Genomic DNA, 20,432 nt, shown 5'->3' on the forward strand with positions numbered 1-20,432 from the left:
TGACACTAAAACTATGTAAAAATTATGTGATTTTGTGTAGCAATGGAGCCCCTGAGCAAGCGGCGTGATCAGACATACACTGATGCCATGATGAGGAACTACAAGGATCTAACACTCAACTGACTATCACACTTATCCTCCTAGAGTCATGGTTGTATGTTGGGCTTATTGTTGAGATGGTGACCTCAGCATGTACCCTATTTTAGGTTTTATTTCCGGTAACTTTTTTCTTCTTCTGGACTTTTGTTTTTCGGTTGAGAGTGTTGTATTGCTTGTGGTTGTGCTTTATTTATAAAATGGGACAAAATCCTTTTTTGGTAAGCTCAATGTGGAGACATTAGATGGCATAGTTAGAGCATCAACTTGTACATAGAAAATCTCAAGAGACTTAGATTTGCAAAAACCATAAGTAACCAGCCTCTCCTCATAGAACCATAAAAGCAACAGTCTAAATTAAAGTGGCATGCATGGATGTGTTTGGATTTTTTACATTTTGTCTTGAAACATTCAAAAACCAATGAATGTTGTTGTGCAAAGACCCCTAGGTGATGTGGCTTGCCTTGATCAAATGGAGTGTCACAGTAGTCCTGGTCTTCACCAACACAATTATTCTCCTATGAAAATATTTCAAATAGCAAAAAGAAATGTCACATAAGGCATTTCTCTTGTTCAAAAATTCTAGACAAAACAGAAAATTATGAAACTTTGCCAAAATGTAAAGGGTTTCATTACAAAACTAATGCAATAAGTTTCAACTCAATTGGACTTATTGTTTGGAAATGGTGGTTGGTCAAAGTTTGCTAAAAAAATCTGGATTTAAATGAATTTTACCAAATTTCCAAACAGGGCCGTGTCGAAGGCATGCCTACCAACTTTTGTTATGGGTTGTCTTTTGTTATAAAAAGGCATTATCAAGGAGCTTGACAAGTACGGAAGGCATCTCTTTTGGAGAGGAATGAATTTGGAAAGAAAAAACCCTCCTCTTGCAGCTCGGGATATGATATGCAGGCCAAAAGATCAAGGAGGGCTTGGAATTATCAATATTTACACTCAGAATCAATGTCTACTAATGAAAATGGTGCACGGATTTCTCAATCATGTAGACACACCCTGGGTCAAACTTATATGGGAAGCTTATTATCAAAGACACTTGCCATCTATGAATGTGTCAAATGCTTCCTTTTGGCGAAAAGATTGTCTGAAGCTCATGCAAATATACAAAAATCATGCTACCTACACCTTGCTGAATTGGCAAACTATTGAATTCTGGCATGCCGAATGGTGTGGCACACCTTTTCTGCAACAATGGCCACAACTATATTCCTTCTCTACATGAGAACACTTATTTGTCCATGATATTTGTAGTCTGTAGGACATGGCCTCTCACTTCCATTTACCACTTTCTGAGGAAGTTTTCTCCTAGTTTCAATAGATACAAGCCCTCCTTCAGGACATATTTCTCAATGACACTCCTGATGACTGGCAACTACCTAGAGGTTCTCAGAATTACAAGGTGTCTCAAGTATACAAACTTTTAACAACAGCCCATTCAGTCCTCCCAATGCACAAATGGATTTGGAAAACATGTTCTCAACTAAAACACAAGATTTTCTTCTAGTTCCTGATTAACAACCGGCTTAACACGGATACGTCACAAACGGAGTCTAAACGCTACGAAACTTTTTGATGATTTTTTCTAGATAAGAGAGACCCTAGAAGCTTCGGGAGGGAACCAGAAGGCAAACAAGGACACAACAAGGCAACAGGGCGCGCCCTGGGGGGGGTGTTACCTTGTGGGCCCTTCATGACTCCGTTTGACCTAATTCAACCTCTATAAATTCTCTAAAATCGGGAAACCAACAAGGAGCCAGCCAAAACACTTTTTTCGCTGCCGCAAATTTCTGTTCTTCCGCGGTCGCATCTGGAGGCCTTTTTTGGTACCCTGCCAGAGGGGGAATCGATCACGGAGGGCTTCTACATCATCTTTGCTGCCCTCCGATGATGTGTGAGTAGTTCACCACAGACCTAGGGGTCCATAGCTAGTAGCTAGGTGGCTTCTTCTCTCTCTTTGATCTTCAATACAATGTTCTCCTTGAAGTTCTTGGAGTTCTACTCGATGTAATCTTCTTTTGCGGTGTGTTTGTTTGGATCCGATGAATTGTGGGTTTATGATCTGAATATTAATGAAGTTTTTTCTGAACTTATTATGCATGATTCTTGTAGCTTTATATTTCTCTCTACTCTATCCGTTTGGTTTGGCCAACTAGATTGATTTATCTTCAGTGGGAGAGGTGCTTTGTAATGGGTTCAATCTTGCGGTGCTCTATATCCCAGTTACAAAGTAGAGGACAAGACACGTATTTGTATTGTTGCCATGATGGGTAAAACAATGGGTGCAAGCATTGGCTTTTGTGTGTGGAGGTGTTGTTCACGAGGCTTTGTGTGATTCTCCTACTGAATTAATAATCTTGATTCTTAATTAAGGAAAATACCTATCTCTACTGTACTACATCTCCTTTCCTATTCGGGGAAATTCCAACGCAGGTCACAAGTAGCAAACACCAGGACCGATAACTGGATAATGTTCAATGGAGGGAAATATATGACTGGGGACATCAAAGACCAACCGCCTTAGAGCATCATCACTTTGTTTTATCGGTCGGCCAACCATACCTACATTTTTGACAAAGAGAATATATTAATATCACGGAGATGACAATTACACCCAACTTCTGCAATAACGAAATGTTCTAAATAAATTATGGATGCACACAACCCAAAAACAAAAGGAGTAAGAAGAAAGAAACAAAAGATCCCGCTATAGTGATCAATTCCTTGTAACTGCAGCACGAACCATCACCGAGACAACACCCGAAGTCCAAATTCTCCACAAGCGACACATTCAAGACGGAAACAGTGCACAAGCGTCGTTGTCGCCCGATCACAGATCTTAGGTTTTCACCCTAGAGAAAATCCGCGCTCTAAAAAAACAATGCCTTCAACTAGGCCACTGCCAGACAACCAATTAAGGGAAGACCTTGGGTTTTCACCCTGAAAGCTAAGACTTTGCACTCCTCCTGTGTTGCCGCCTCCACTTGACGATGTCGCTGCTACAAGTCACCAAACACCAAGCAAAGTCCTCATCGCCTGTAAGACTCGATCGACCATTACTAGGCCTGAGACCTTAGCCTCAATGACCTTCTCTGCCATTGTCTTCACCATCAAAATCGAAATACCAACATGTCCCATAATATCAATAGACTGCGCAGCATCATGCCCTGCTGAAGCCACACGGGCTGAAACAGGGGCGCACATTACTGAATCCCATCCGATCCAGCAATCTACATGCGTCAAGCTCCCAATGGAGATCTTAGGAGTAGCCTTCCGGAACTCGTCAACAGCCAGATCAATGAGGGCCGACATCAAGGAGAACACCGTCTTGGCGCTAGAAGAACCCTTGGACCGCCTCCATTATTGAAGCAAAACCAGCAGACCCCCATGTCGCTAGTCAGAACAGCGGAGGAGAAGGCAACCGCGGCGCCGTCTATGCAGATGCGTCACTCGCCCCTTCCTCGCTACTCTGGCTCGCTCCAGGCCACGACCAGAACAGGCATGGCAACCAGCGCCACAATCTCCCAGCGGTAACTGAAGAGCAGCGGTGAGTCCATGACCTAGGCTTTCCGAAGGATCCCCCAAATCCACGCACCTCCTCCGCCAGATCGTCGCCACGGGGACCTCCTGCGACGAGCCTGGGCTCGAGATCCCATGATCTACCGCTTCTAGGCGCCGCCACAAGGAGCCGCCTCCAGACCCATCATCCCCGGCGGAGGGGATGCCATCACCGCCATGTCCGGAGCCGCCGCTCCGTGATCCTTGTGTCGCAGCTCAGATGACGCCCCCTACCGGAGCTGACCTCCACGCTCGCCGTCGAGCGCCGCCACACCGTCAAGAGAAGCACCCGATGGAAGAGGGCGTGCAACCGATCCGATCCACCGCCATGCACGGGCCCTCCCAACTGCGCCATGGCCGCGGGGTGCTAGGGCCCCGCCGTCCCCTTCACTGGTGGTGCACAGGATTCCCGGTGGCCTCCTCTGGGGACGACGAGGAGAGAGGATGGAGGAGGCGGTGGCGGCTAGGGTCCCCCCCCCCCCCCCCCCCCCCCCCGCCGTTGCCCTGGGGGAGCGACACGAGGGAGCGTTCCTTTCATTCGTTCTACCATACCTACATGTATACACATGTTATTCATTTGAAACAATTTTAGTGTCAATGAGTTATATTTGAACTTTATAGTGATATGAAGATTCTTTTTTTGCCACTAATTATAACTGATCATCCCATTCGCCCAACCAGCAACCAGTTTCCCCCTACTTAACCATTTGGGTAGCATTTTCTAGCCATCTTAGCTAGTGGTATATTTCACAGCAGATCATAAAATGAGTTCGACAACAGAAAAACAAAGCCTTAAAAGCTTGGCCGAGGAAAGTAAACCAACCATTAAACCTACCGACAAACCACAAAACTAAAGTTCATGTTTCTTTTAGCACATCTTGCAACAGGAAAAGGGACACGTAGCGCATTGCAGCGGTATTACTACTATCTACAACAAGTCGAGAGAATCAATAGATTTTTGTGAGACCAATGCCTTGTATTTGGAATCTTTCCGGGGATTATTTTTGTGAGACCAGGGTTGATCAAAATAATACGGAGTAGATCATGAAGACGGAGTCTCCACCAAATATAAAGATATGGGCGTTCAGGAAAGGGAAAGTACTATATACACACATCCTATCAGTAGATAAATATTAAGAAGCACATCGCGCGCGGGCATCAAAAGATACGTTCAGTTCACTTGCATCCATGTGCGGTTAAATGGCCTTGACTCCCAAGTCTCGATCGATGGAACAATATTTGTGCTAGTCAAACTGCTCAAAATCACATGTAAAGTCCTGCACGAAGACTATATTCTTTTTATTTACCAGAAGACTGAAATGAACATGATCAGCGATCCCACCTTATTTCTTATGCATGCTTGTTATTATGTCGCATATAGTATACTTTAAGATAAGTTCTTTTTAGCAGAGGAGTAAGTAGTATAATCAACTTTGATGTTTGAGACTGAGAAACTACATGCAGTACAGCCACCATCTCTCTACATATATAAGCCAGAAAAAGTACTGTCACGCCAACCATGCACGGAATGCAGAACTACATGTTCTCCCGAGGGTTTTCTTAATTAAGGAGAAAAGATCCAAGTGCCAAGATCAAGCCATTAGAGATCACTGAAAGACGATGATCGACAAGGCCGGAATTTCAAGAAAGATCCCAGTAAGTACAGATCTAGTAGTATTATTTTTGTAAGCTAGCTAGAGGCGTCCCTGCCGATCGATGGCTTTCGAATTTCTTTGTTCCAGTGGGTGTTCGATCCATTCCAGCCGAGGCCACGACTGACTGACGTGAGGAAGACACAGCCGCGCACACGTTAGCCAGGCTGAGCTGCTGGGAGCGATCCGCGTTTATCGAACACAAATCATTAATTATTACGTGCTTTGTTTATTGACGCTAAGCGCGTCCTGTGCGCTAAAGACGCCTCCAGACACGGGGCCTGGAATTTCTGCGGGCACACACTCTGTTCAGCGCGCGAGAGATAGTTAACATGATTTGAAGAGCATCGATCGACTAGAATAGAACATGTTTTACATGGCGTACGTAGAGTACAAATTCAGCATGATAGCGAAATTAAGGGAGATTATTCCAGTGGACTGGTCACTAGTAAGTTGGTTAGTTTGATTATGACAAGGAGTACTCGCTATAATGTCCAATAGTAGATGCTAATCCTTACCCCGCCGTCCAATATAATCTAGCCATTTTGTGATGCTATACCATGCTAATTTGCACTGTAAACCTAGCTTTCGGCTGCTGTGTCGACATGAGATAATACCGCAGAAGCACACTGTATAGCAGTATAACCAGTGACTTTTTTTTTGCGAGGGTCACCAGTGACTAATTGACTACTAATATAGCGCCATGTAGTGTTACCGAGCAGTGTCGTACTCCCTCCGTCGCAAAATAAGTGTCTCAACTGTGTACTAGCTCTAGTACAAAGTTATATTAAGCTTGAAACAATTATTTTGGGACGGAGAAAATACTTTGATACAATTATCGTCACTATATTTCGCGGTAATGATCGCGTAACTTTTTTTTGATCGATATAGTACGGCAAATCACGAATCAACCTTGAATGGTGGTTAGAGGACCCTGGTATCTTTAGCTCATCAGAGTTTAAATCCTGATACTCAAATTTCTGATTTATTTTAGAATTTCCAACGATGAAGATATGCCGGCTCAGTCTTCCGGATGTGCTTATACCATTTACAATCGTATATGACAAATATAACCCCTGAAATGCCTGCGACGCGTGCGTCTGTTGGCAGTGACCGGACACTCCTCAAATTAGCACAAGTGCATCCGGACATTTCATACTAGATTGTCAAATCCATAAAAAACATGCAAACTAAAAAAACTAGGTACTACGAGATGATCTAGCTACTCCTCATCGAAGATGTCGACTATCTCCGTGCCCGACTCCGGGTACATGGGCGGCAGCTGCAGCTCCGACGGCTCCGGCTGCTCCGCTCCGGCCTCCTCCTTCTCTATCTCCGCGCCGAGTTTGGCGAAGAGCGCGTCGGACGCCGACTGCTCCTGCCGGAGGAACTGCCGGTTGGCCTGCATATATGCCTCATCCTGGATGGACTCCAGGATGGCCCGCTGCTCCGCCATCTCCACGGCTTGGGCGACAACGAATTCCGCCTCCGCTTCCGCCATGTTGAACCCCGAAGCAGGCTGCTCCGCCTCGTCCTCCTCCGGATCCGCCACCTCCATTGGCTCCGGCAGGTGCTCTTCTCCTGCTCCTTCAACTGCTGCCCCTCCTCCTCCTTAGGCTTCAGAGAGTCCAAAGGCAGCCCGACAATGATGTAGGCGGCGCGCCTCGCCTAGATCTCCTCCGCGATTTGCCTCCGGCACTCCGGCATGAGCATAGCGTACGTGGCAATCTTGCGCCTGACCATGGCGATGCCAGAGAGCATGGAAGAACAGGGGAGAGGAGGTGAACGGGCTCGGTGGCGGCGCAGAGGTTGGGCTAGGGTTGGGGGCCGCCGGCCAGCTTAAATAGCCGAATTTGGCCTCGGGCAGCATGCCGGAGCGACGCCACACGACGTTCACACCGCGGCAACGGGGGAGGCGTCTGTCGAACCACCGTGTTTCCGGACGATTCCATGTGGGACCCCATCGCCAGTACTACGTGGCGGACACGTCCGGGCGCTCCCATCTCTTCCTCATATTTGGATTGGATATGAGGGGTGCCGGTGAGTCCGGACGTTTGAGGCGCCCGTCTGGGCTAGATTTTCGTGACCGAGCGGGATATTCGGGCGTTTGAGGCCGGTTTGAGGCGCCCGATTGTAGATGCTTTTATAGGGATAAGGTCTACGACTCTACGTGTGTGTTCGTAGGGATGAGTGTATCTGCGTATATATGAATGCATGCGACTGTGTTCTTGGAAAAAATATAGTACGGCAATCGTGCTCAAACCGTGACGTGATTTTTACCGTGCAGCCCGGCCGGCCCGCCGCTTGTACTTAAAATTACCCCGGCACCCCTTGGCCCGTGCTGCGTTTGCGTGCGGAGAACACTTTGCGCCTGAGATGAAAGAGAAAGTCAGCGACCTGACCTCCCACCATCGTCCATGCATGTCTCTTCTCTCTCCAGAGGAGGAAAAGAACAGTGTCCACTCCCAGTGACTGCCGGCTTCCTCTCTCCTCGCGCCCCCTCAGCTCAGTCCCTCTCCCTCTCTCTATCGCACAGACAATTTTGTCCTCTAGGGAGCACCAGACCACACATGACACGCCATCTCCCACATCTCTCTCCACAAAAGACAGGCAGCCTGCAGCTGCACAGCCTTTCTCTCCCTCTCTCTCTCGTGTCATCTGCGTCGACCTCTCTCCGCAAAGCTAGCTAGCTCTTGAGTTCGTGTGAATTTGCCAAGCATAAAGCACGAGCTAGCTCTAGGCTGTCTTGCTGCCTACTTGGTATACTTCATATATACATACATACACACCAGAGAGGGAGAGAGAGAGAAAGAGAGAAAGGGGTAGTCATGTGCGACTACTTCTTGAAGAGGGTGGATGGCGACCAGCAGGCCGGAGACCTCACCGACATCGTCCGAGCTGGCGGGGCCATGCCGGCTGGCTCTGCCGATCCCCCGTCGTCGACGGCCACCGAGTGGCTGCAGCTGCCGACTGACCCGATCCTCTTCCCGCTGCCCCAGACGTCGTCCTCGGACGGTGCTGGGCCGAGCAGCGCAGACGCTCTCGGTGACCCGTTCTCCGGCCTCCCGGATGCCTTCAGCACCGACTACCCCTCCTCCTCCGGCAGCGCCGCCGCCGACTTCTTCGACGCCGTCCAGGACGCGATGGGTATCGGCATGGCCAAGCAGGTCGGCTTCGTCGACACGACCGGCTGCGGCGGCGGTGGAACAACTGTTCGTGCTGGTGGCAGGTTCCTGGACATGAGGAATCACCATATGTTTCCAAGGGAGATGCCGATGCGCGGGCTGTCGCCGTACGCGCTGATGGGCGGTGACGCGGCGAAGCTCGGCGGGCCGATGGCCGGGCACGGGGTGGCGGCTGGCCCGTGCGCGTTCGACGCCGTCGCAGGGCTGCAGATGTCGTCCTCACCGCGTGGCGGGGGCATCAAGCGCAGGTTCGGCACCGGCCATCGTTAGCTAGCTATCTGTTCAGTCAGATCTACACAAGTCCGCCTTAATTTCTTCGATTCCTCCCGACAAGTGCAATTAAGCACGGAGTTCCTTGTCGTGGGGGCACTGTTCAGGATTCGTAATTTAGGGAAAGTTTGCAGCTCCATTTCCTCCCACCGTGCTTAGTTTTTCCTCATTCTGCAACTCCCTAGAATGTAAGGATCGAGATGAAAGAAGAGAAATTAAATGCATGGCCAGTTTTGGGCTATGACAAAAACAGCAATATTTTGTAGGAGTAACAAGAAAAATAATACTTCTGATAGAAATTAACTCAATCTTTACATATACACCAGAATACATGATACCAAGACTATATCCCCCCCAGCTCCTAGTTATTACAGCAAACCCTAGTTTTCAGTTGCCTTCAGCTTTAGATGTTTAAGCGCATGTACTACTAGTCGCTCAAAACTGTGTGTGGATGCTGGATGGCAGTCTAAATTAAGGTGGTCTTGTGTTTGATGCAGGAAGAACCAGGCAAGGAAGGTGGTGTGCATCCCAGCACCTGCAGCAGCAGTGGCCGGGAAGACCACTGGGGAGGTTGTTCCTTCTGATCTCTGGGCTTGGAGGAAGTATGGCCAGAAGCCTATCAAAGGCTCCCCCTACCCAAGGTACGACATGGAGCACCCCATTAATCTCTCTCTGCTGGTATTGGTATATAGCTTCATCTCTTTCACTCAGTCTCTCTAGCTCTCTTCTGCTCCATGCATGTAGAGTATATATCAGGCCAGGGTATGTGTGCCTGTAATAATTATGGCGATCATGTAATCATAGTAAGAGCATGCAGGCTCAAACTCACATAGATTCTCCTCCTCAACGAGGAGAGAAAACACTCTAACACATGTATACCTCTCCTTTTCGTAACATTTCTATCTGGCTAGTTGCAGAAGAATATGATAAGCTAGCTTGCATCTATATATTCCAACCGGCAAGTGGGGAAGCTAGTACCGCATTGAACTGTTATGTTTTCTTTTTCTGTTGGAGTTGTATTTATTACTTTGTCCTTTCAACTTGACATCTCCAGTTTAACTGTACAGTTCAAACAATGTTTATAGTGCATTCAAGTAGGCTCACACTTTCATATTGCTTCCTCACCACAAGGATTATGTGTTGGGCTGACCAAATAAACCGACCGAAGCTAATTATATGGAGATTTTCTTCATAGACATTCATCAACCTTTGTGGTGCTTCAAGTTTAGTATGAAATTAGTTTGTCCTATTTAAAGTTAATGTAGGTGTAGGAAAAAGTTTGACCCATGCACAGTTATAAGAAGCTTAGATTGGAAATTATATAGGACCTTGCTTACTACTTTGTCAAACTAACTCAATATTCCATTCATCCAAAATATACACAAGATAACTAACCATTGAATTAATAATTTTTTAGTTGGTGGCTACATCTGGCATGCATATGCTTACACGGCTCTTTTGTAAGACGTGGTTCATCAACAACCGAAACTAATCAACTTTCCTAGTATTGGTTGAAACTAATCTGTTTAAAATTAACAGATATGAAATGATTAAGTTCGGGAGGTTGGGGACACTCTTGACACCATGTGTATACATCCGAAATTCTTAACACATCCTTTTGCAACTTCATTTTTTAATTTTTTATCATGACATAATTGCAATACATTTTAAATTATATTTTGGTTAAAATAAATCAATATCTAAATGACACAGGCAGGTGGTATTGTTTATCAAGGAATTGACGTTCCATTTGCCTAAAAAATGCATACCACAATGTCAAAATTTACACATACCCGGCCGTTTCAGATACAAATAGTTCTGCGCTCTTTAGCCTTTTCATTTTTACTCTTATTAAAGTACCTCTCATATGGCAATGCATTTTTAGTCCTCTGTCAATGCCATAAAAACAGTGCTATTTTTTCACAGGGAATAAAAATAGAGCTATTTAACTCCTCTTGTACTTGCATATACCTTCTTTTCCAATTTTAGTTGGATTGCGTGATGGAGGAAATGTTTTTAATTCTTTAATGTTTATATGGTTTTAATGAACTTAGTACTATATGTTTGTTAGTTGCATCCATGATGTTCTGTGGAAAGTTTGAAACACTTTATGATGCACTTCAGCAAATGGGGATATCAGTGTGCCGGCCCCTGGTATCAAACAATTCCCAGTGATGTAACTAGGGTGTGGTAGTACATATCATATGCTGTGGAATCCACAATAGATTTCTGACGAAACTTTCTACCATGCATTGCATGTTCAGAGGGTACTACAGATGCAGTAGCTCCAAGGGGTGCCCTGCACGGAAGCAAGTGGAGCGCAGCCGGACGGACCCCAACATGCTGGTCATCACCTACACCTCGGAGCACAACCACCCGTGGCCGACGCAGCGCAACGTGCTCGCCGGCTCCACGCGGTCCCACTACGCCAAGAATAGCAGCAGCAACACAGCTGCAGCTGCGTCCAAGAACAGCAAGAACTGCTCGCGCAATCAGCACAAGCCAGTCGTCAAGGCAGAATCAAAGGATCAATCCGCCGCTACCCCGGCCGCCACGAGCACGACCACCACGGCGACCACAAGCACCGGCAACAACACACCTCCCATGACTGTGAAAGAGGAGGCAGAAATGGAGAGAAGGATAGGCGGTGATACTACAGCAACGGTGGGTTATTACAGTGATCATCTCCTGCAGCAGATGTTCAGCCAGAGCTACAGGCCGATGATGCCCGAGGAGGCCGGCGGCTACCACCACCAGGACGACTTCTTCGCTGACCTCACTGAGCTGGACTCCGACCCTGTCAGCCTCATCTTCTCCACGGAGTACATGGAGGCCAGACCTGGCAAGGAGAAGGCAGCAGCCAAGGACGACGTGGATTCATTATTCATGATGGACTGGGCGCCCGCTAGTGCTGCTGTTACTACTTCTGCAGGGAGCGCACTTGAGCAAGGGGACATGGGTTTATGAGTTTTGACGTCAATTAGTTACCTTAAAACATACCAGGCTTGCATCGATGTGCAAATGCAAACACCACACTTGAGGACATCTCTAGCTAGATATAGGCTTGAAATAACCTTAATGATAACAGGAGCAAGAAAAGGAAAGTATGGTTTTCCCCCTCTCTCTTTACTTTTTATATTAGTTATTACACACTGCGTGCTCCTCCCTGATGTGTTATTGAGTATGGTTTTGATGAAGATGATCTAGTATATAGTACATTTTTTTCTTGGTACATTTACATAGTAGGAGGTAAGACAAACAGTCTTTCAAATGGAAACTAATAGAGAACCGGCCTAGACGGTTTTCGGTGGCTTCTCGTTCTTCAGAATATGAAGAACATGGACTTGTTTCTTGTTAATTATTCATGTTTAGAAGAACCCGGAGTCCACACTATGATTTTGAGAGATTTTCTGAGTTTATCTTCGTGCTTCCAGACAGAGTATGTCGAATGTGGGTGCATGGATGAAAGTGTTACCGAGAGCTTAGTTAATGGAGTTATAGTTGCTCATCTATATTGTACATATGAAGAACAACAATGTATGTCACTATTGTAGGCCTGTTTTTGGCCTACACTTCAACATTTGGTGTTTGTCTACTTTCTGAAGAGCGCAATGGACGATTATGGGGAACAATGGGAGGCTTTGTTGTATTGGTGGGACGTCTTCAATTCAGCCTCGGCGCTTGAGGACCATGAGCCCCCTCATGATGTTGTTGACAGTTATGTGCAACCAAACTATGATCCCAGTGACGATATCAGTTGTGAGCAATGCAAGGTTGAAAAGTGTAACATTAGTTCGATCATGTTCTTCGTGTGTGCAATGATGGCAGTGACACCGGGAGGAGGTTTGTAGGGTGCCATTTGAGGTTAATAATTTTCTTACTTTGTTGACCCCCCACCCCCACCCCCAATCTATAATGTGTACTAATTTTTTCTTGGGATTCGGTGCATGCGGTTATGGGCCAGTTCTTTTGCAGATTACTGTGAAAATAAGCTAGAAGCCCAAAAGAGCTCGTAGCTCATTTGAGGGGGGTGTAGGGGAACGTTGCAGAAAATAAATTTTTTTACGCTTCACCAAGATCAATCTATGGAGTCTTCAAGCAACGAGAGAGAGGATTGCATCTACATACCCTTGTAGATCGCGCGCGGAAGCGTTCAAGAGAACGGGGTTGAGGGAGTCGTACTCGTCGTGATCCAAATCACCGGAGATCCTAGTGCCGAACGGACGGCACCTCCGCGTTCAACACACGTACGGTTGGGAAGACGTCTCCTCCTTCTTGATCCAGCAAGGGGGAAGGAGAGGTTGATGAAGATCCAGCAGCACGACAGCATGGTGGTGGATGCAACAGCGATCTCGGCAGGGCTTCGCCAAGGTTCAGCGAGAGGGAGAGGTGGTGCGTGGGGAGAGGGAGGCGCCAGAGACTTGGGGTTCGGCTGCCCTTCCTCCCCCCTCTTTATATAGGCCCCCTGGGGGGGGGGGGGGCGCCGTCCCTAGGAGATGGGATCCCCAAGGGGGGTGGCGGCCAAGGGGGTGGCTTGCCCCCCAAGGCAAGTGGAGGCGCCCCCCATCCCTAGGGTTTCCAACCCTAGGCACAGGGGGGCCCAAGGGGGGGCGCACCAGCCCACCAGGGGCTGGTTCCCCTCCCACTTCAGCCCATGGGGACCTCTGGGATAGGCGGCCCCATCCGGTGGTCTCGGTACAATATCGTGACCCCCGAAACTTTCCCGATGGCCGAAACTGCACTTCCTATATATAATTCTTCACCTTCGGACCATTCCGGAACTCCTCGTGACATCCGGGATCTCATCCGAGACTCCGAACAACTTTCGGGTTACTGCATACTCATATATCTACAATCCTAGCCTCTCCGAACCTTAAGTGTGTAGACCCTACGGGTTCGGGAGACATGCAGACATGACCGAGACGCCTCTCCGGTCAATAACCAGCAGCGGGATCTAGATACCCATGTTGGCTCCCACATGCTCCTCGATGATCTCATCGGATGAACCACGATGTCGAGGATTCAATCAATCCCGTATACAATTCCCTTTGTCAATCGGTACGTTACTTGCCCGAGACTCGATCGTCGGTATCCCAATACCTCGTTCAATCTCATTACCGGCAAGTCACTTTACTCGTACGTAATGCATGATCCCGTGACCAGACACTTGGTCACATTGAGCTCATTGTGATGATGCATTACCGAGTGGGCCCAGAGATACCTCTCCCTCATACGGAGTGACAAATCCCAGTCTCGATTCGTGCCAACCCAACAGACACTTTCGGAGATACCCATAGTGCACCTTTATAGTCCCCCAGTTACGTTGTGACGTTTGGCACACCCAAAGCACTCCTACAGTATCCGGGAGTTGCACAATCTCATGGTCTAAGGAAATGATACTTGACATTTGGAAAAGCTCTAGCGAAACGAACTACACGATCTTTGTGCTATGCTTAGGATTGGGTCTTGTCCATCACATCATTCTCCTAATGATGTGATCCCGTTATCAATGACATCCAATGTCCATAGTCAGGAAACCATGACTATTTGTTGATCAACGAGCTAGTCAACTAGAGGCTCACTAGGGACTTGTTGTGGTCTATGTATTCACACATGTATTACGATTTCCGGATAATACAATTATAGCATGAACAATAGACAATTATCATGAACAAAGAAATATAATAATAACCGTTTTATTATTGCCTCTAGGGCATATTTCCAACAGTCTCCCACTTGCACTAGAGTCAATAATCTAGTTACATTGTGATGTATCGAACACCCATTGCGTTCTGGTGTTGATCATGTTTTGCTCTAGGGAGAGGTTTAGTCAACAGATCTGCTACATTCAGGTCTGTATGTACTTTACAAATATCTATGTCTCCATCTTGAACATTTTCACGAATGGAGTTGAAGCGACCCTTGATGTGCCTGGTCTTCTTGTGAAACCTGGGCTCCTTGGCAAGTGCAATAGCTCCAGTGTTGTCACAGAAGAGTGCGATCGGCCCCGACGCATTGGGTATGACTCCTAGGTCGGTGATGAACTCCTTCACCCAGATAGCTTCATGAGCTGCCTCCGAGGCTGCCATGTACTCCGCTTCACATGTAGATCCCGCCACCACGCTCTGCTTGCAACTGCACCAGCTTACTGCCCCACCATTCAAAATATACACGTATCCGGTTTGTGACTTAGAGTCATCCAGATCTGTGTCGAAACTACTGTTGACGTAACCCTTTACGACGAGCTCTTCGTCACCTCCATATACGAGAAACATATCCTTAGTCCTTTTTAGGTACTTAAGGATGTTCTTGACCGCTGTCTAGTGTTCCATGCCGGGATTACTTTGGTACCTTCCTATCAAACTTACATCAAGGTTTATATCAGGTCTGGTACAGGTCATGGCATACATGATAGACCCTATGGCTGAGGCATAGGGGACGACACTCATCTTTTCTCTATCTTCTGCCGTGGTCGGGCATTGAGCCGAGCTCAATTTCACACCTTGCAACACAGGCAAGAACCCCTTCTTGGACTGATCCATATTGAACTTCTTCAATATCTTATCAAGGTATGTGCTTTGTGAAAGACCCATGAGGCATCTCGATCTATCTCTATTGATCTTGATGCCTAATGTGTAAGCAGATTCTCCAAGGTCCTTCATTGAAAAACACTTATTCAAGTAGGCCTTAATGCCGTCCAAAAGTTCTATATCATTTCCCATCAAAAGTATGTCATCCACATATAATATGAGAAATGCTACAGAGCTCCCACTCACTTTCTTGTAAACACAGGCTTCTCCATAAGTCTGCATAAACCCAAACGCTTTGATCATCTCATTAAAGCGAATGTTCCAACTCCGAGATGCTTGCACCAGCTCATAGATGGAGCGCTGGAGCTTGCATACCTTGTTAGCATTCTTAGGGTCGACAAAAACTTCCGGCTGCATCATATACAGTTCTTCCTTAAGGTGACCGTTAAGGAATGCCGTTTTGACGTCCATTTGCCATATCTCATAATCATAGTATGCGGCAATTGCTAACATGATTCAGACGGACTTCAGCTTCGCTACGGGAGAGAATGTCTCATCGTAGTCAATCCCTTGAACTTGTCGATAACCCTTAGCGACAAGTCGAGCTTTATATATGGTAACATTACCATCCGCGTCCGTCTTTTTCTTAAAGATACATTTGTTTTCTATTGCTCGCCGATCATCGGGAAAGTCTGTGAAAGTCCATACTTTGTTTTCATACATGGATCCTATCTCGGATTGCATGGCTTCAAGCCATTTGTTGGAATCTGGGCCCACCATTGCTTCTTCATAGTTCGAAGGTTCACCGTTGTCTAACAACATGATTTCCAGGACAGGGTTGCCATACCACTCTAGTGTGGAACGTGTCCTCGTGGACCTATGAAGTTCAGTAGTAACTTGATCCGAAGTACCTTGATCATCATCATTAATTTCCTCTCTAGTCGGTGCAGGCACCATAGGAACATCTTCCTGAGCTGCGCTACTTACTAGTTCAAGAGGTAGTGCTTCATCAAGTTCCACTTTCCTCCCACTTACTTCTTTCGAGAGAAACTCTTTCTCCAGAAAGGACCCGCTCTTGGCAACAAAGATCTTGCCCTCGGATCTTAAGTAGAAGGTATACCCAATGGTTTCCTTAGGGTATCCTATGAAGACACATTTTTCCGACTTGGGTTCGAGCTTCTCAGGTTGAAGTTTCTTGACATAAGCATCACATTCCCAAACTTTTAGAAACGACAACTTAGGTTTCTTTCCAAACCATAATTCATACGGTGTCGTCTCAACGGATTTAGACGGTGCCCTATTTAAAGTGAATGTAGCTGTCTCTAGAGCGTATCCCCAAAATGATAGCGGTAAATCGGTAAGTGACATCATAGATCACACATATCCAATAGAGTGCGATTACGACGTTCAGACACACCGTTACGCTAAGGTGTTCCAGGCGGCGTGAGCTGTGAAACGATTCCACATTTACTTAAGTGCGTACCAAATTCGTGACTTAAATATTCTCCCCCATGATCTGATCGTAAGAACTTTATCTTTCGGTCACGTTGATTCTCTACCTCATTCTGAAATTCCTTGAACTTTTCAAAGGTCTCAGACTTGTGTTTCATCAAGTAGACATACCCATATCTACTCAAGTCATCAGTGAGAGTGAGAACATAACGATATCCTCCACGAGCCTCAACGCTCATTGGACTGCACACATCAGTATGTATGATTTCCAATAAGTTGGTTGCTCGCTCCATTGTTCCGAAGAACGGAGTCTTGGTCATTTTGCCCATGAGGCATGGTTCGCATGTGTCAAACGATTCATAATCTAGAGACTCTAAAAGTCCATCAGCATGGAGCTTCTTCATGCGCTTGACACCAATGTGACCAAGGCGGCAGTGCCACAAGTATGCGGGACTATCGTTATCAACTTTACATCTTTTGGTATTCACACTATGAATATGTGTAACATTACGCTCAAGATTCATTAAGAATAAACCATTCACCAGCGGGGCATGACCATAAAACATATCTCTCATATAAATAGAACAACCATTATTCTCAGATTTGAATGAGTAGCCATCTCGAATTAAACGAGATCCTGATACAATGTTCATGCTCAAAGCTGGCACTAAATAACAATTATTGAGGTTTAAAACTAATCCCGTAGGTAAATGTAGAGGTAGCGTGCCGACGGCGATCACATCGACCTTGGAACCATTCCCGACGAGCATCGTCACCTCGTCCTTTGCCAGTCTCCTCTTATTCCACAGCTCCTGCTTTGAGTTACAAATATGAGCAACCGCACCAGTATCAAATACCCAGGAGCTACTACGAGCACTGGTAAGGTACACATCAATTACATGTATATCACATATACCTTTGGTTTTGCCGGCCTTCTTGTCCGCTAAGTACTTGGGGTAGTTCCGTTTCCAGTGACCACTTCCCTTGCAATAAAAGCACTCAGTCTCAGGCTTGGGTCCATTATTTGACTTCTTCCCGGCAACTGGCTTACCGGGCGCGGCAACTCCCTTGCCGTCCTTCTTGAAGTTCTTCTTACCCTTGCCTTTCTTGAACTTAGTGGTTTTATTCACCATCAACACTTGATGTTCCTTTTTGATCTCTACCTCTGCTGATTTCAGCATTGAATATACCTCAGGAATGGTCTTTTCCATCCCCTGCATATTGAAGTTCATCACAAAGCTCTTGTAGCTTGGTGGAAGCGACTGAAGGATTCTGTCAATGACCGCGTCATCCGGGAGATTAAATCCCAGCTGAGTCAAGCGGTTGTGCAACCCAGACATCTTGAGTATGTACTCACTGACAGAACTATTTTCCTCCATCTTACAGCTGAAGAACTTGTCGGAGACTTCATATCTCTCGACCCGAGCATGAGCTTGGAAAACCACACTACTAGGAAAAGGCCTACTAATGGCGCACCGGTTTTGCCTACTAATGGCGCACTACTGGTGCGCCATTAGTAGCACGCCACTAGATTTTTTACTAATGGCGCACCACTGGTGCGCCATTAGTATCTGGTATACTAATGGCGCACCAAGCAGTGCGCCATTAGTATGTTACTCCATGCGCCATTAGTATGCCTCCCGGGGGGCCATATGTAATCATGTGCTTTGTCATACTAATGACGCACTCTGCCTTGATGTGCCATTAGTATCCTTTGGCATACTAATGGCGCACTCTGCCTTGATGCGCCATTAGTATGAATATTTGGTTTTTTTTGCTTTTCTGATTTTTGCACAGGTTACAAAATATATTATTGGACAGAATATAAACAGCAGCACACAGCAACAGCAGATTCATCGAATACAATAGAAGATTAGTCTCCGAATACAATTCATCATATTAGTCTCCGAATTCAAAAGACCGAACAAAGATAAAACATTACAAGTCTCAAGACCGTGAGTATCGAGTTTGTCTTCACATTACATGTCGATATCGATCATCTAAACTACCATCACATAAAAGAGAGCTGCGGTCATCACGATGAGCATCATCGCGATCAAACTGGTCTTCATCCGGTTCCTCCAACGCTCCCTCCTCTCTCCCGCTAGATAGCGGGCGTATCTAGATTCGGCCTCCGCCCTAGTGGTGTACCCTTTGTAACTGTTACCGCTGAAACGGTGAACCTGTCTCCGACACTCCTCCCAGTCGTCGTAGACTCCGGGAACCTTACCCTTGTACACGACATACGACGGCATCTCTATGCACAAGCCAAACAACAGACAATACATAAGCAATATGTAAGTATGCAACAAAAGGATCGGAAGAGAAAAGCAAGACATTAATAGCACGATTCATGATCCTACTAATAAATAGCATCGATTACATCTAAGTTGAATGACTGTCCAAACCAAAGAGACATACGAATTCATTAAAGTTTAATTACAACATGAGCCAATCAATGTTTTAGAACTACACATCACTACCTTCGACTCGACTCATCGGATAGGAGCGTGGATGAAGCCGCCGTCTGTCGTGATGGTCATGAAATCGCGGTCGTTGTCACCCTGCATTTGTAGCGTTCCATCTATCTCATTGTTGGACGGTTGATATCTGAGGTAGAACTGCCCCGAGGTATGAAGGACATCTTGATGGATGATGTCTGCAAACTCCGACTGGATGCGAAAGAATTCTTGTCTGAGGTCCGCGTCCTGGGTTGCCGACAACCTCGCGGCCCAATCTTTGAGACTATCTGGTAGCAGAAGTTGATGATGGTCCCTTACGATCGCCCGCATGTGATGGAGGGCGTAGTAGGCATCCTTCTGACCGCCAGGCGGCTGCTTGACGCAGCAGAAATTCGTATTGTGTGAGAAGGTGTGCTTGCCGTACTTACGAACTGCCCTGGTGAAGGTGCCTCCAGATTTGGCGTAGCCGGGGAGAACATCATCAAGAACTTTCTTGACATTTGTGTAGTCTATCTTGGAGTTACGGTTCGGGTCGAAATACGTGGCCATGGAATATTTCGGGCTTAAGAGGATGAGTGTGCAATGTGTGTCACTGCACAGAACACGGAATGTTAGAAAAAAAAGAACGATCGAAATCTAAGAAATCATATGTTACGGGGCGGTTAAGGGATGACTTACTCGGGAAAGTAAGCCACAAGGAAGTTATCCTTATCTGGGTTTGCCAGAATGACGCCTTCGAGGTGTGAACTCGCAACTTGGCGGTCCCCAGCGCTGCTCAAGTGCTTGGCACGCATGTAGAAGGGGTCGACTATCACGATGTCCGGGGTCTTGTCTCTAATGATCCGCATCTCCATACTTAGCGAAAACAGCCGAACGAAGGTGTAGTGCAGCGGATGAAGGTTAAACATAGCAAAGATGTCATCAAACCGCAGGACGATCGTACCCCCGATGTCGCCATCCACAAAGCCCTTGCCCTTTGGCACCTTGGCCACGAAAACCGGGTATGCCACATCATTCTCTCTGAGACGCCGCTTCTCCAAAGAAAGAACACTGTCGTGCAGACTCCGCATAGCATCGGTTGCAGCATTCAGCATATTTGGCGGTAGCATCACCCTACCCGCCACATGCACCCTCCTCGAGATATCCTTAGGTGAAGGTGGCCCAGCCTGAGCACGGATCGAACTCGGTGCCGGCTGGCTCGCACCGGCGCCC

General features: G+C 46.7%; 1 protein-coding gene across 1 annotated transcript; it reads left to right on the forward strand.

Annotated features, from left to right (window-relative positions):
* The first annotated feature begins 7,956 nt into the window (after window positions 1-7,956).
* LOC123137871 (probable WRKY transcription factor 35) lies at window positions 7,957-12,119 on the forward strand. Its single transcript, XM_044557726.1, has 3 exons — window positions 7,957-8,754; window positions 9,274-9,417; window positions 11,041-12,119. Exons 1-3 carry the CDS (start codon window positions 8,150-8,152, stop codon window positions 11,741-11,743), a joined length of 1,452 nt encoding a protein of 483 aa, XP_044413661.1. The 5' UTR covers window positions 7,957-8,149; the 3' UTR covers window positions 11,744-12,119.
* Window positions 12,120-20,432: the final 8,313 nt, after the last annotated feature.

Source organism: Triticum aestivum, chromosome 6B (assembly GCF_018294505.1).
Source record: "Triticum aestivum cultivar Chinese Spring chromosome 6B, IWGSC CS RefSeq v2.1, whole genome shotgun sequence".
Lineage (NCBI taxonomy): Eukaryota > Viridiplantae > Streptophyta > Magnoliopsida > Poales > Poaceae > Triticum > Triticum aestivum.